General features: G+C 40.4%; 1 protein-coding gene across 2 annotated transcripts in view; it reads left to right on the top strand.

Moving 5' to 3' along the window:
* The window catches only part of ITGB3BP (integrin subunit beta 3 binding protein), a 23,598-nt gene extending 6,299 nt beyond the window's left edge, over window positions 1-17,299 (top strand). The window contains exons 4-9 of one of the 2 annotated variants that reach the window (XM_085232134.1): window positions 1,884-1,947; window positions 4,921-4,999; window positions 6,132-6,225; window positions 8,170-8,229; window positions 14,605-14,703; window positions 16,094-17,299. In XM_085232134.1, the coding sequence (XP_085088260.1) occupies window positions 1,884-1,947; window positions 4,921-4,999; window positions 6,132-6,225; window positions 8,170-8,229; window positions 14,605-14,663 (356 nt within the window). In that variant the 3' untranslated portion in view covers window positions 14,664-14,703; window positions 16,094-17,299. Of the gene's footprint in view, window positions 1-1,883; window positions 1,948-4,920; window positions 5,000-6,131; window positions 6,226-8,169; window positions 8,230-9,141; window positions 9,772-14,604; window positions 14,704-16,093 lie in introns of those variants that run through there. The other variant, XM_085232135.1, reaches the window with a different exon arrangement.

Here is a 17,299-nt window from a genome sequence, read left to right as displayed (position 1 = left end):
CTCTAGATGCTAGGCCAGCTCCCAGAGGTGGTTGTCTCTCTCTGAAGACTTCAAGTATATATTAAAAAATAAAAAATAATAATAAAAAAATCCATCACATTCCTTGTTCAGTTACCTTTGTTATTAACTAAAACAAAGTCTCTGGGCTGATTTTAAATTTGTCTGGCTTTAGTTTTTAGCCATCAATTCTTGTTAAGTCTTTTTGTTGGCCCATTTTTATTTCATGGCTGCCTGTGCAGTATCAAACTATACTTCAACCTGACTGGATAGGCAGAAACAGATATAAATTGCTGTTAACCAGTTGCAGATCACCCAAGAAAAGTAGAGTTCACAATTTGAGAATAAAGAAAGAATTGCTTACCCCTTTCCAAGGATTAGGGCTCACTGAACACTCCAAACAAGGTGATCTCCAAGTAGAGATACTTCTCTTTCAGTTGCCAGCCCTTAAATGAGGTTAGGGAGGGGTGGGCCCAGGGCTGCACAAGTGGACTGCTCACACCTGTGCTCCCAGGGCTGGCCCTGCTCCTTCACCAGGTGCTCAATCACTGGTTCCGGCTGCGATCTCATGGTTCCCATGCAGATATCTGCCTGTACTTTTAAACCTTAGCTTTGCAGAAAGCTTTGAATTGTTTATGATGGTAGCAGTCAAATACAAAATTAAAAATACTGCGGCTCTTTATATATGTTCTCTTGGATATTCCCTACATCTGATTTCTGGCTTTAGTGACTCTTTTGTTTAGTTTCAGTCAGATGCCTTTCTGCCACTCAACACATTGTAATACACTGTCTGACTCTATTACAAGTTTTAAAACTTTTAGCAGCTCTGTATTTGCATTACACGCCTTGTATCTTAGGTAAAAGAAAAAATGGAGCAAAATGTCTCGTACTAAAATGGACGTCTATAAGGATGTCAATGGAAAGGTGAATGCATACCATATTTCCATGCCATTAATAAATATGGACATGAGGAAACATGAGAAGACTGATCACATGATCATAGCTGACACTGAGATGGATCATTATTCAGTTATTTAGTACTAGCATCTTTTTTTCCCCCCATATTCATATGGCTACAGGATTATGGAGCTGACTTCCTCTTATATCACAGTTACAAATTGTCCTTTTAAACCCACTATTTCTCTTTTCCTTCTGAAAAGACACTTATATTTTAAGTGTTGTGCTGTTTCAATAGATATCACTTGTAAATCAGGTGTTAGTTGAGGTTTTGTTAATAAAGCCATGGGAACAGGCTGTTGTGGCAATAACCTATTCCTGTTCCCTTACAAAACATAGCAGTGCTGAAATACAGAAATAGGACTCGACATGCAGAGCAATGGCAAGTGGGGTATGATTTATCATGCCCCATCATTTGACAAGCTAGAACATTATACTGTCAATACAGTGTGTCAGAGTCCTTGGAAATAATTTGCACCTTATTTCCTTGTAGCTGTTTACCAGATGGAGCTGGGGGCCCAGCATTTCTTATTAAAGGCAAGTGAGGGTTTCATTGCTCAGTTATTAGGGTATTTCATGGTAAAGCTTTGTGCTGCACATAGGCAGATAATAGAAAAAACTGACATGTAGAACAAAGAAACTGTGTCAGAATTACACAGACTTACAGTTGTCAATATGATAATCCCAAGATTTCCACAAATATGAATGTCATGTGATCTGATGAGAGGTCAAATTATGAAAGAATAATTTATAGTCAAGGTAGGGTGTTTCATTACTGAGGAATCTGCCCTGCTTCATAATTGAAACATAATCTTCCTGAAAGATCATTCAGCAGCCAGTGTTCATATTAGCAGCTTGTCGTGTGCTTCCGAAGGTTAATATTTTATTTTTCTCATTGTTGTTTTTTTTCCTTCTTGTAAACCTGCTAGGAGGTGAAACTACGTCAGAAAGCAGATTATCCAGAAGAGGGCAGCCTCAAACAGTGAAGGATTCGTAAGTGTGTAAAGTGCTTTGTGGGTGCAGTGCTGTCATTTTCACCTGGGCAGGGTTCATATTTCATATAGAATTAAATTAATAGTGATTATTTTTCATATCTGTAATTGCTGAGGATTGGATATTTGAAGGTACTGAATGGAGGGCTGTGGGTACGGATTAATGCAGGGTTTATGCAGGGTTAATGCAAAGCAACACTTCTGTCTCAATGGCAGCACGAGGCAGATGGCACTGCCTGTTACAGGAGTCATGTCCATGGTACTACATAATGAGGTATCACAATTAAGCTATCTCTCTAAAAGTATGCTTTGCCTATCCAGGCTCTCCTGAAAACACACCTTCTTTACCTTATTTTTGGAGTCATACACATCCAAAGATGAAGGTAAAATAACCTTGGGATGCTTTTCAGTTAAGATCTGATCACAGGTAACAATGACAAAACTTCACATTTGCATGGCAGAATCTTTTAAAATTCTTGTATTTTCTGCCACAATCTTATTCTAAGCCATAATCTTCTGATTGTTGGACTTGGAGCAGTCCACATTTACTAAAACACTAATAAATGTTTGGGGCAAGGTATCTGATAAAAGTGCTTTCCTAAGCTTGACAGATGTGAGGAAGGAGAAATGACAAACACTTGTTCCAGGTGAGGCTGTTGGTATCTCTTGCTATTAGCACTGCTCAATCTTTCTGTTATGAGAAACACTGAATTGTTTATAACATTGCCAAATTGCAGCTGAAATGTGAACTGATTTTTTTTCTATGCCAGCAGCCAGGTGCCATGTAAGTGTGTTATTGTGTTATTTGTGTGCCCTGCCAAACAAACACACCCATCCCAAAGAGCTGGGCGAAGCAAATATTTGTTTTTACTGTGATCAAACTTGGTCATGGGAAAACTGTGAATCTCTGTGTGTTGGATTGTATAGAGGATGCCTTCCAATTTCTTGGGAAGTTATCCAATAAACACATCATCCTCAGTATTCCCATAACCTTCTCCATTATTTGAACTTGACCAAAATTGCATTCACCAGGACTGCACTGTTGTTCTTTTAATCTTACCTTCTGTGTTATACTACCTGTTCAGCTGGTGGTTCAGCAGTTTGTCCTCTGATGTCCTCGACGTCCATCTTTGATATCTGTCTCCTAAAGCCTCCTTCACAGCTCAGCCTCAGTGTGGTTATTGCATGTCTTCATCTCTCCTCTACAACTTGATCTGCTTTATTCTCATTCTGTGTATTGTGACTCTCCTGTATTTCATTCAGGCCCAGTTCCTGGGCATCCAATTGTTATGTAAATTCTCATGTCTGTAGGTTAGGAAGATTTCTCTTCAAAATACCTGAGGTGAATTTCCTGCTATTGCAGTTGTCCTTGTTAAGAACTTACCTCCCAACATAAGGCAGCCTCTATTGCCACGCACTGCTTTGTCAGCACACTTCTTTGTTCTTTCCTTGTATTCCTTTACCTTAAGACGAGTTGAAACTGGAGGCAGAGTGCAACTGCTGTGCTGCAATTGGTGGCACTGGAAGAATCACCTTGCTAGGGCAGTATTTCTGCAGGCTAGTTGGCAAGCTGGCATTAGAAGGTTGGGCTTTTGTACCTGAATGTGTTACTTTCATCATATGTTCAAGTATGCATCTGTTATTCTGCTCCTGTATTCTGTTGTTTGTATTATTTCTATCACTGTATTTGATGTCCCAGATAAAAATTACCTCAGAACTACGTCCACCAATGCATCCATTGCTTTTTAATAATAATATTTGTGACATTTGTTCAAATAATTACTTACACTTAAAGTTGTAACTCTCCCGTTTGATCATTCCAGTTGTGGTGCTGATGTGCTTGCTTCTCTGTTTGTTTGTCTTGAAATGGAAACTTCCCCCACCATCAGGTTGAAATTCCTTCCTTGTAGGACAGGAAGTATCTTCTTAGTGGTGGAGCCTGCCAGGCAGCAGCACTGTCTGGGTGGTATGCTGGATTGTAAAAAAGAAATACTTAAAATGAAAGATAAAAACATCTTACAGTTATAGCACTGGAAAGCTGCAGACTCCAATAAAAGGGCTTTTTGCTTTGCTTTGGGGTGGTGGTCTGTGTGGATCTGAGCTTTCATTTTATTCTTGGGAACCAGTAATTCCCTTGGTCAACACTCAGACTCATTTCACAGTGTCAGTAACCTTGAGCTTGCAGGAGGATTTATGTAATCGTGGTATTCCTTAACATTTAAATGTTGGCATTCAATAATTCAGTATGCTCTTTTTTTAATTAAAAAAAAAAAGGCAAGTGTTTGAAAGACAAGCAGTTAGGAACATGCCAGTAAAACACTTTTAAAAACGAACACCTACACACTGCTATTTATGTGAGCTTCCACAGACTTTCTTTTTTCCTAAATACTGGATTTAGGGTTTCTTATGAGTGTGATTCTCCCTTTTATGGGGAAAAGCAGCAGGTAGATGATTCCTGTTGCCTCACTTGATTTGCGTGCATTGCAGGGGAACCTTGCTTAAACCTTCATGGTGGGACTTCTTTTTAAAGAATACTCAGTGCAAACCCTCAATCATTCATTGAAGTCTGAAGTTAGATCTAATCTGATGGAATATGATCTTAATTTCCTTTACAGATAACAAAGTCTGGTATTTCCACTGGCAATAAATGTATTTGTGGGTAGTAGGTGTGATGGTACCAACAAGTCACATTCCTGTTTGTACCGCTGTCATCTTGTGTGACTGTAAAGAAATCCTGATGACTGAACCTGAGTTTCTATGCTTGAAATTAGGATACATCTGTTTGGCACTTCCAATATAGATATTTAAAGCTGTATTTGATGCTGTATGGCACAGTCAGGTTTGGTAGCCGGTTGGTTCTCAGGTTATTTACATCCATCCTGTTACAATGTTAAGGAGCTGTTGGATACACTGTAAACACTGGTTTTTTGCAGTGCTTTGTGGCTAATGGCAACTGTTTCACCTTCACATGCAGGTTTGCAGCCTTGCAGTCCAACGTGAAAAGTTCATTGGTGAGAATTCTGAAAACAAGAGAAAACCTGACAAGCCTACAGGTCTGATTTACATCGAGTTATTTCTTCATTGGCTTTTAGCATGGAACTTGAAATAAGAATGAAAACTTTCAATGCAGCGTTTGACTTTAAAGGAACAGGGAAAAAACTGGGTAAAATACTGGAACCCAAGCAGAGTTGGCCTGGAAGTACAGAGGACACATGCCCCCCCACACACAAAGCAACTTAATAGATACATATTTTTGAATTAGAAGTTGCTTTTCCAAGCAAGCTATTTAAAATGTGTCTCTCTCCTCATTTTGTACATGAATGGAAGCATATGAAGTAGTTACCAACTACTATTTATAACTTGCAGTGTGAATTATTACTGTGCAGATTTATATGTCCTTGAAGATTTAATATCCCTTTGTGTTGAAGTGATTGTACTATTTAATTTACCTCTAATGTATCATCATTTAATAGAGTCTGCTTAATACATGCTAAAATGCAAATAATTCTTCTGGTTTGCTCAGATTTCTTTTCTTGAATACATTTAGGACAAGGTTAGCTGCCGAATATCAATGTTCTTGAAATAGTTCAGCATACTGAGAGCATTTCATCATTTATTTTCATTTATGTGTGGGCCGACAGCATTTTATTCACAGGGAGAAAAAAAAGAAAAAAAAAAAAAAAAAAAAAACCGAATCCACCATTGCTAATAATTGGAAATCTTATAGTGGAAATGTTTGTTTAGAAAACCTTTGTGTTTCTCACTTGCCACTGTATTTTCTCAGATCTACCACGAAATGCTGGGGGGGTATTCAATATTTCCATAGAATGGTAAATGCTTGCAGATTTCTCTTTTACTAACATATTAGAGCAAGCTTGTACATGCTCCGAGATTGCTTTCCTGGGGATCAAGTGTTAATCTGTTTAAACAGCTGAAGACTTCTGAATGAAGCGTAAATAACAGGAGATTTTTAAGCAACTCTTTCAGAGGCACCTGAATGCCGTTTTCAAAAGTAACACATGCTCTTAGCCCTTCAACTCCTTAATCCCGCTCGCTCTATAAGAGAAAGTCTCGTGTAGTACTGAGAAAAGTATCCCTCAAGTTCTTTCTTTTCGAAATTTGTCATAAGCTGTGTAGGTAGGTTGGGAGTGAGATTTAACGATCTTATTATGGTTTTTTTTCCAGGCTTTAGAGGGCAGCAGAGAGCTGGAAAATATCATCGGTGTCTCCGACCCGTCTTGCATCTTGAGCGCTGAAGTGCAGAAAACCCAAGCGCTAAGTAAGAAGGATTTTCGACAATATTTATACGCCGCTGTGTTAGAATGGAGTGTTGTACTGCCGGCCTCTGCCGCGTGAATTCTTCTGGTCAGAGTAAATACACCTTAAACGTCCCTGTGCACCCAATGGGGACATAAAAGAAAGGCAACCCCAAAGACACACACTTCTAACTCAGCCGCAGGTGGAGAGGAAAAACTTGGAAGAGCAACAGCTTTTCTCATGTAAATAGTTAGCTACTTAGTGGGCACTTAGCTAGTGATTAGGCTAAACGTTTGCACTTTGATTGCGTTGCCTTTCTTCTCTTTTTGGAAGGAAGTTGTTTTGTTTGTTTGCCTGTTAGAAGGATTAGGCTGAATATAGGTTTCCAGGCTTTAAAAATTGCTATTCATCTGTCTTTAAATGATGGACATACCAGATGCTTATTGTGCTGGGAGAGGGGCACCTTACCGATGGCACATCTGTCGTAGGAACTCAGAAAGTCAAAGATTTTCTTTTACGCGTGTTTGTTTTAGGAAAGTTTTATCCTTACTCCAAGCCAGAGGTTTTTGGGACTTCTGAATCCTCAGCAGCAGGAAGAGCGTTTGTACTTAAGTTCCCAGCAGCCTCTGCAGTTAGAAAGCGAGTATGTTGTAGGAAAGTATTTTAATGCAAGAAAAAAACAAAACCACACCCAACCCTTATCATTCCTTGCTGACTTACAGGTAACAGCCAAAAAATGCTGCCGGTTATCCAAAGGAAAAAATAACTCTCTGGTCCTTCCTTAGCGATCAAACCAGCTGCAGGCACCAAGGAGTTCTGTTGTGCTGCTCAGGCCTTGATCTCTGTGCCTTGGAATAGTCTGTTCCTTAATTTTCACAGCAGCATGAAAGCATCCATATTCACACGGCATGTTTATGATGCAGGTGTGTGTCTAACACTGTATTTACCTGATGACTGCTTCTCCTCCAAGGTTCACCTATATAACACTGATCTTCTGGGCTTTTTGCACTAACCTCATAATTTAGTTCCCAGCTGACAAGGAAATATAAACACTGTCTACATATGCTCAGTCACTGTGTTCACTCATGGGACATGCATTGAAAGATGATAAGCATACAAAGTTTTTTATCCTGCAGCAAATGTGATGTTTTGCTGGTATATATTATTCCAGAACCCATCAGGGTGCTCTGTTACCTGCAGTGCCTAATGCTGGAACTCACTGCAGGAGAGCAGAAATCAGCTGGCTGACTCTGCTGCTTATGTTTGCATTTGGAAGCCGCGAGATTTTTCTGACCAAAAATCACTGAGACTCCTCTAATGCAAGGGGTGTATGCACCCCAGCTGTGGAATGTATGCACCACACGATTCCAGCACTACTGTTGTTTAAATTAACATTTCTTTCCTGCCTTGTATTCCAATGCTCATTCAGATTTCATTTTGCATTTGTATACACCGTGCTCGTTCCCACTGTCATGCAGATAACCAGAGGCTTTCTTACACAAAATGAAGCTCTGTGAAAACAGTCTATGTTTACATTACTACCCTACACGTGGATAGGACAGTACAACCATCGCATCCAGGAGAAGGTTGCAAATGAGATGTCAGACCTCTTGTTGGCACTTTATTATGTGCACTGTTTCTTTAAGCTTCCTGTTGCCTTCGAAATGGGAAAGAATCCTCATTCCCCCCACTCTCTGGATTAGAACAAAGTCCCGTGTCAACAGTAGAAGATAAAAATGGGGGCAAAATGTAACACAAGGCTTGTAAGCACATTTCAAAACTATGTTCTTCTCGACTTTTTGTTAATTTTTTTTAGCAATCGATAGATACACCTGGTGTTTTTCTTTTTATTAATCACGTGAAGGAAAATAGAAGTGCTTCACAAATGAATAAGAAAGCACTGGTATTGTTTTCCTTGAAATCTCTGGGGTATCATTTATTGATTGTAGATTTCTTTCTTCACTAGTGAGCCAAGCAGAAGAACTGCAGCTGTTGAAAAGGAACCACGGACAACTTCCTGCCCGAGGTACTGAGAAACAAAAACCAAAACCAAACCAATGTTGTAACTTCCACATAACAGACGTGTTGATGATTCCTTTTAGTTGATTCCTTCTTAGTTCTTTCCTCCTGAAGTAAGTTGGATAATTTTAGCGTATGAAAGTGGCAGTAATCAAATGTATTTCTTCTGAACTTGCAGCTCAGCCTAAATTCTTGCACTGTTCAACTGGAAATTTCATCTTTTCAGCTATTTTGTTGTACTGAGTATTCCTCCATAAAAGTGTGTCTCATTAACAGCCTGCACTTGAGGCACGATCCAGAACTCAGTGCAGTCAGGCTCTTGAGTCTTTCCCTACCCTTCATACATCCAAGTTATCTTTGTTCTCTCTCACTCTCCTCTCTCGCATTTGGAGTATATAAGCCAAGTAACACGCGCTGTCTGCAGCAGAACCTTTATCACCCGGTATGTACTGGGAGGTACTTAGCACACTCCAGGGGACTGTGAAATCCCAGCTATTAGGTTTCCTCATAACTAGGCCTGTGAAAATATTTGAAGTTGGTGGCGCTTAATCTCACGTGGCCCACACAGCCCCTTCAGTGCCTTGGCTAAGGGAAGGTGGTGGGGGGTGGTGCTCAGACTCCTCTTGTCCTTCTGTTCCAAAGAGCACAGCCACTATCAGGCAGTGGTGGTGCTGAGCGCTGTGGGCCACTGCAGATCAGTACAGCCTCTGCTTCCTTGTGCCCTGCTCTTTAATGATTCTTGGTGTAAAAAAGCAGCCTGTAACACCAAACACGTCGCCAGTGTTCAGTCTTATTGGAGAAGGAATGAAGTATTTGGGAAAAGCATGATGGGAAATAGAATATGACCTCAAGTTGACCAATTCTGATGACGTTTCAAATGTCAGTTTTGCTTTAATAAAGAATAATTTCTTATTTGCAGTCTCGAAAACACAGAAGTAGAAGAGGCCAATAGTTCTGAGATAAAAAGAAAGCATTTGGAGATGCTTTACTTTGCCTTTTAATTTTGGATGTGGTTTTCTGTAATTATTTGTAATTAGTTATGCTCAAAATTTAAAACCTATGACTATTCTGTGGCTTGATACTGATGGAATGTCACATTATCATCACATGGTGAGGCATGAAATTTATTTACTTTACATAAACAACCTCTGCTTAAAACAACTTAATACAAAACATTCCTTGCTCAATGGGCAGCATTATGCAGGACTCAGTATATCATTTTGTGTGACCAGCATAAAAAATGCCATCATTGTTTGTCCATGACTAGCATTTACAGTAAACAAAATGTTTTTGAATAGAATATAAGCAAACTGTAATGCAGCTGCCAAGAGATGAAATCTAGTCAGTATGCTGCAGTCCAAAACATGCTTTATGTGTATTGAGAATGAATGTGTAGGTTGTGATATGCATATTTTAAAGGAAAATTTAATCACTTCAGTGTTTGGAGGAGTGAAGATAATGTTCTACAAAGGAAAGCTATTTAAAATGGTTTGTACAAATTATATTAATAATTTCTGTTACCCAAAAAAATAAACAGTGACATAAATCATGTCCATGACTCTGCTGTCTGCGTAAGAAACAGTAAGGGAGTGTTAGAGAAGATCAAATATTCGCTGTGTAGGAAGGAAACAGGAAAACTATTTTCAGGCTGTGTCTTAATAGTCAAATAAAAAAACCCTTTATTTTTGTCTCTGTTTGCCCTGACGAGCCCAGTGCCACATATGATCATCCCCACTAAGTTCAGTTCTAAACGTTCCTAACTTCCATCTGCTTGTAATGCAAGGCCTCAAGTTTGCTTCTTTGAAACATGAGTGGCTGCTCTCCAGGAGACTGGATCAGGGTTAACTAGATGGGTTTTGATCTAACCCAACTGAGATTACCAATGAAAGCCAACTGCAGAGATTAGGGACCAGGTACTACTGTGCTTGTCCGCCCAGTATTGCTGTCCCTTGCAAAGAAGGCATTGAAAACGCTGACCTTTGTGAACAGCTATGAAGCATGGCACTTGGACCTTGTTTGCCACAAGGCAAGAAGACTGTTTTTCTTTGCAGCCAGTTTAATCTGCTCAAATTCATGCAAAAACTCTCCATGACTGTGCTCTCATTGAGCAGGCAAACACCTTTGTTAGTCCAAGAGCCTTAGCTGCAAATACTTCTACGAAAAGCACAGAGATACAAGTTTTTTTCTCCTAAACAACGCCCTGCTTTAGGCTTAAAATACAGCTGGATAATCTAATTCTAATTTAAAACTCTCTGGGCTACGTAGAAAGGCAATAAAATGGAGAGACCTGTTGTTAAAGTTCATTTTCTTGTGCAGGAAGTCTAAACTGGTTCATCTGGGCTCGTCTGGAAACTTGGCTTTCTGTATTAAGGGATTCTTTTCCAAACAGTTTCAGAGTTCTGTCAGTTGCCTCGCAGTGCAGATCTGAAGTTGTCACTGTTGCCTCCGAATCCTCAGGCTTTCAGGAAAGTATTTCCAACTGCAAGTTCTGCAGTCCGCTGATTTCTGGTAGAGTCATCTTCTCAAAACAAATTACATTGCAGCCATAGGAGCGAGGCATTCCTTTTTTTACTTCTTGGACACTTCTGCCTTCTGATCTGCTTCTGTGGGATTTCTCTTTGTCCAAGAGAACCATGTATACATCACGAAGCATACAATTCAATTTCAGAAACAGTGCAAAATAAAATAAGAAGAGTTTCTTCTCAAAACAGAATGGCAATAATAGAGCATTCCACAGTTCATCCTAATTTATGTCAGCTTGAAGTTTGGACATTTTCTATTGGGTCTTTGTGTGTAAGCAACTAAACAGGTGGGGTCTGTCCTGCTGGAGGTAGCTGTGAGTGAAAGTAAATCCATCTTACAACATATTTCTGCCTCATTTTCAAATTAAGGAGAATAAATTTGCTTCTGAATTTCAGTTCTTTAATCAGTTTGGGAAAAGCTGTTCATGCTGACACAAAAAGAAGTTTCTTAGCTTAGGTCAAGATCCTTTCAATGAAATCCAAGTTATGTCTTTAAGTTATACCACTGTGTGGGTGAAAACCTGTTGCTCAGCCACATTGGCACATGCGTTCTCAGTCCGTGCATGCAGCCCTTTTCTCAGTTCGTAACGTCCTTTGCAGGTTAGAAGAGAGAACAGGAACCAACTTAGGCTGCTATCCAAAAAGTGCAGTGCTTGTGGTTTGCCCAGTGCAGGCGAGCAGCCTCATCTACTGAAGGAGCCCTGCTGAAAGGCAAGGGGCTGCTGGCCGTGCTCCCATGGCACGTTCAGCTGGATGGGACCCACGCCTTAGGAGTGCACCTTTAGAAACAGCCTGAGATTTAAGAAGTGCCTGGGCCTGAGCTTGCAGCGTGATAAGCTTTTTGGATAGAAGGGGGCAATTTACAAACCTCTCCCATGATTTAACATCTTCTGCAATGCAGATGAAATATTAAGCTATTAACTTTGGTGGCAGATACAGAAATGCACATGAGACATACGACTACAGGCCCCGACGCTATGTACGCATAGAACTGTCAGCCTGCATTTTATATGTAGGTGTCGACCGCATTTATTCATGAATTTCACACTCGTGTTTACTCTCTATTTTCCTATGTACCTTTTTATAGACTTGATAGCCATTAATTTTTAATTCTAGCGGATCTAGATTTTGGAGCATTAAGTTTAATGAAAAATTAAAGCATTGTAGTACTTTCAACAGCTACGTGTAGCGACTCCTGCATGAGAATAAATACTGCTTTCTCCCATGAATATAATTATTTTAAATAAAAAAGAAAAGAAACATTAGTTTGGACTCACTTAGAAGCAATTATATGTTTAAGAGGTGTAAATAACTTGCTATCCAGACGTTACAAATATCCAGGTGCTCTGTATGTGCTGATGACAACAAAATTGAAAAGAAAGACTGTAATAATTCTGACTGGTTTTCTCTGCAGAAGATATTGATTATTTGTGTGTGGTGAGAGATTTGGAAAATTCAATTAAAGGAGTTGTGCAAAGGTTTCATAAATTTTCCTGGTACAGCGTGTACACAGACATTGTTGCGTATTAAATCAATGCAGCACTTCACAATATATTTTCTTTGAAACATAAAAATAAATAACATTTAAACAGTTCTGCTTACTACAGAAACAAATTTTATTTTCTGTGAAGCATTTAGTCATGTGCTATCACTGACTCATACACATTTGCCAGCTGTAACAAATTTTATAGACGTTTTCTCCAGAGACATAGCTCATATACTATGAATTTTTAAATGAGCAAATGGTGAAGAAGGGATGTCAGCAATATAAAAATTGATCAGTTAAAAGATAAAAGCATAAGTAAAGAGATTTGTATGGTAGTCTTAATAGGTTTTATTAAATAAAAATACTATAAAAAGACAGTAATGAATAGACTGACGGTTTTAACTGTGGTTGAGGTGGAGAAAAATTATTCTGGCACATTTAGTACGAGATTGGTTTTATATCACCTGACAGGTGGACATTTTTTTTCTCTCTGCTTTTTAGATCTGCAAATGTTTTAGGGCAGCCAAACTTGGGAAAGAACAGTAGTGGAAGTAGGAGAAGAAACCTGGGATTGTGCCCTGCTGATGCTGTAGCAGGTTGGGGCAGGAGGTGGCAGGGAAGTCGGCCTGCTGGCACTGGGGCCGGGCTTTTTGGTGACCATTGGGGTGCTGCCCTGTGCTGAGCTGCCCCAAAATGCTGACCTGTCCTCCTGTCGCTCCACAGAGCCCTGCCCAGCCCGCCTGCTGCAGGCACAGCAGACTTTCAGCTGGAACTTTGGCTGATATTGCTCTCTGTGCTTGGATGCGTTTGAGCTTAACACATGGATTCCTCATGTAAAATACTGAGAGAAGGAAGGGTTGTTTTGTTTGTTTTGCTATGGGTTTAGGAGCTTTTTGAGCAACACATTACCATTGTGAGCTCACCAAATAAACTGCTCACCCAAAGAACTGCTGTGACCATCTGAAAGTAAATAATATACTTTTTTTCACTCTTTGAATATCTAAATGCCATCTGTATAAGTATTACTGTAAATATGGCTCACTGAAGTGTGCTATCATTGTATACATCTAGAACAAAAAGCAGAGTCAAAGTTTTCCATGAATCTGGGCAGCTTTCATTTTTAAAGATACCTTCTCAGAGTGACACACTACTCTCAGTATGGTTGCTTGGGTGTATGGGTTCTTTAGGTCCTATGAAGTGTGAATGCTGCTGTCAGCAAGTAAAGGCCTCGTCAAGACTTCTGAATTAGTTGCATTTAGCACGAAGAAGCCAAAGAACAGTGGCTGGTAATTACCTCTCAGTCTTTTTTTCTGTTGCTTGTCATAGAATCGTATCATAGAAAAGGACCACAATGATCATCCAGTTCCAACCCCCTGCTATGTGCAGGTCGCCAACCAGCAGACCAGGCTGCCCAGAGCCACATCCAGCCTGGCCTTGAGTGCCTGCAGGGATGGGGCATCCACAGCCTCCTTAGGCAGCTTGTCATACAAGATTGGAGAGCTTCCTATTCTAACTGATAGCTGGTGGGAGTTTTTTGATGACAATTTGTATAAGCAAAGGGTGTTTATTAGCTATAATGCCACAAAGTTGTACCTGAGGTAAAGTTGAGCTGGATGTTTTTTTGGGAGTAATCTTAAGAGATGTAGTTTAGGATTTGTGACCTGCTCCATGTAACGTCACTGGCACCTCTGCTGGAACTGCAGGCAGGGCTGCTGCGTCACACCACCTGCAGCCAAGAAATCACAGCACGGTGAGAATTAGACCTGTCCTTGCCATCACTCGTGTCTTTACTGGCTTTGATGCATCTTTGTGGGTTCTGTGCAGCCCTTTTCCTCATAGGAAGTCTTTTTAGCTTTAAACACTGTAAATATGCCTGTAGTCCTCAGTATGTTTAATATATTGCAAATAATTCTGAATTCTGTGCTCACCCTTTTGTGGTGGTAGAACCAAAACACGGTGTGAACCATCAGCAGAGCCCTGCGCTGATCATCTGCTGCAGAGCCACCCAGAAAGGCACCTGCTTCCTACCCCTTATGTTCCCATTCCCTGAGTTCTTTCTGCCCTTCTCCCAGCCACCTGCTCTGCCCCGCGCTTAACCGCTCTGAGGGAGGCACAGCCAGCAGGGCTCAGGTAGGTTCTGCTGTTTGCCATCTCCTCAGGGGATTCAGGGATGGCTGTTCCTCTCCTGCAATCCCAGCTCTTTATGGTCCTTCCATATCTACGGACCTCACAGATTTTTTATGTACAATATGAAGTAAAGAGTTCTGTAACTATTGCAGTAGTTCACTTAACTCATATTTGTGTGGAGATTTTCACCAATTCTGTACAAACACCACTGTTCTGCTCACAAAACACTGATTTTCTTCCCCCGCAGAGTACGCTCAGCCAGCCAGCAGCTCTGCCTTCCTGCAGCTGCTCCTCGACTCTCTGTAGCCTCTGTCTGCTGTGCAACTTCACCAGCTGCTGCACACAGGTACCGTAACCCTGAGGACTGAGACATGCTATTTTCAAACATGTGCAGAGTGATTTATGATATAAGCTTGCAATCAAAACTGGGATGGTTTGATGGGAGAAATGTTGACATGTTGAAACTACTAAAAAAAACTATCCCACTCTAAAACACCTGGTTGCATTTCTCCCTGCCAACACTGTCAGTCTCTAACTGGATACTTGCAAAGAATGGCAATTCAGCTGTAACACATGTAAACAAAATACAAAAATGTGTGCATTGCAGCAAATAACACTTTCTGAGCTGCCATGAGTTACTCCTTACAGCTCACCAAGAAGATGAATGCACAGGAAAAGGACAAACAGGCAGAAGGGGTACAGGGAAGGGACATCATGGAGACCCCACGCACCTCCAGCATTCAGTTATCATAGTGTGAGATGTAAGCATCCTGAGGTGCCACTGAATGTGCAAATTTATACAAGGCCTCTGCAAAACAACAGGTCACCTCCTCCCATCCTGTGAATGTTTCATTCTTAGCATTTCCAGAACAGGAGGCATAAAACAATGCCCTAACAGACACCTCGAGTCGTATTTAAGGGTTTCTAAATTCTTTCTCCGGCTGCTTGTCCTTTTGCAGTGCTGTGAGAAAAGCCCAGTTAGAGGCTGACCTTGTCTGTCACTGGGTGTTACCCATGCATGGAAAAACTGCCTGCTCGTGTGTTTCATAAACTCTGTGAGCCAAAGAAGTCTCTGCAGGGGAGAACACCTGCAGGTTGTAGTGTTTCCCTTTGCAGCATAAGAACATCTCTCCTTATGGAGAACTGAAGCACTCTAGTTGTGACTGAGGTATATGAAGCAGAGGTACAGTTCCTACCAGCTGTACAACTGAGCTAGTGTGGGGGTGAAGTCATATACATGTTTTGCTTCTCAGTAAAGGTTAAATTGTATTCACAACCATCATTAACTAGGAAGGAAAATAAAAAAAAAAAGCTTCACGCCGTGCTTGGCCACAAGGTGCTGTCACCCCAGCTGCTTATCCAGTGATTCCCTACTCCTTCCAAAGCAGCTCCCCCCTTTGGAGCCCAGCTCTGTGAGGCTCAGTGCACTGAAGCCCTTTGCTTTCTTATGTTTACAAATACATAGCTGTGATAGCTAAACAATTCTTTAACCGTTATTTATTCAACTTTTTTCTGTAGATAGGAATACAGCATTTCCTTAAAACTCCAAACGTTACTGCAGTTCAGCAGAGACCATCTGTTGGCCTGCATTGCCTTAGGATGTGTGTGCATCTATTTTCTGAGCAGCGAGGCTGCTGCTGGACACAGGACAGAACTATAATTGTGAGCAGATCATATGAATGATGATGATGTTGTCTAACTGCAATTTATTTTAGTCATTCCTTATTTCCCCACAGGCATTATGTGAAAAATGCATTCCACATCAACCCAAAGTTCTACATCTGCTTGATTGTACTTAAAAGGAGAGAAGGACCAACTGTAAGCCTATCTCCCTTGCAAATACCAGTTAGGGATTGCTCGCTGTGCTAGGCAGGTGCACATCTAGATAAAATTTCTGGCATCTATTTAAACTTAACAATGTGCACAACCAGATAATCTCAATGTAAATAATACATTTCTTTGTGGTTATTTTATCCCAGCGTGTGTACAGAACGCTGATCTAGATTTACTGCTGCATGGAATATTAACTATTTTCTTCTATATGTTCTTACTGCAAATATAAAATAGTTACGTTGCTCTGGTTTAAAAAAAAGTTGCAGTAAAGCATTCCCTGCAAGAACTGCTGAGAAGAAAATGCTGTAAAAGAGAAGCATTGGACCCCACGCCTTCAGGGAGCAATGGAAAGCTTCACAAAGCATGGTGCCCTAGGAAATGGCTGCTTCCTGCTGGGGCTGCTCAATTAATCTCACCAGCAATAAGGCAGCAAAGCACAATCTAAATGACTGTGTCTGGGTTTCCAACAGACTTCCTAAAAATCTACTATATTTGACAGGTGACACAGCTTTTTATAATGATGATGGTGACCAAAAGATAAAGGAAGCCCTATTATGCAAGGAATGGTTCTGATTGCTGACCCTTTGATTTGTTTATACTCGAACAAATTACTCATCTGTAGCTGCCACTTCAGGACAAATTTGCCATCTACAAAAGATGCTTTCTCTAATGCTGACCCAGTGTACAGAGGCACTGGAGTCAAGCCCACTGTTACAACAGCACTCTGTGGACATTCTTTTTAGGTCACCATTTTAGTTTGGTTACATATTTAATGATACGTAGAGAACCTTTTATCAAACATATTCTCTTTGTTCACTATGCTCAAAGTTGAACTGCTGAGTTAGGTGGGTGCAGCCTCTCTTGTGGTGAGAGTGCAATAGAATGACTTTTTCCCCAGAATAATTTTTTTTTCTCCCTTAAATTTGAACATGAACAGAGAGTGAAGTTCAATAAAACACAGAAAATTGAACATCATTTCTTGCTAACCAGTTTTTAGAACACCAAGAAAGAAACATTACAATATGTGGTTAAATATATATATGTAGTCAAATGTGGATGTACTGAGACTTTGGGAATTTTTAATAAATAAAAATTACTTTTGCATTTAA

This window comes from Meleagris gallopavo, chromosome 10, assembly GCF_905368555.1.
Source record: "Meleagris gallopavo chromosome 10, MGAL_WU_HG_1.1, whole genome shotgun sequence".
Classification (NCBI taxonomy): domain Eukaryota; kingdom Metazoa; phylum Chordata; class Aves; order Galliformes; family Phasianidae; genus Meleagris; species Meleagris gallopavo.
The sequence above is the reverse complement of the archived record's forward strand: the minus strand, read 5'-3'. Positions and strand labels throughout refer to the sequence as shown.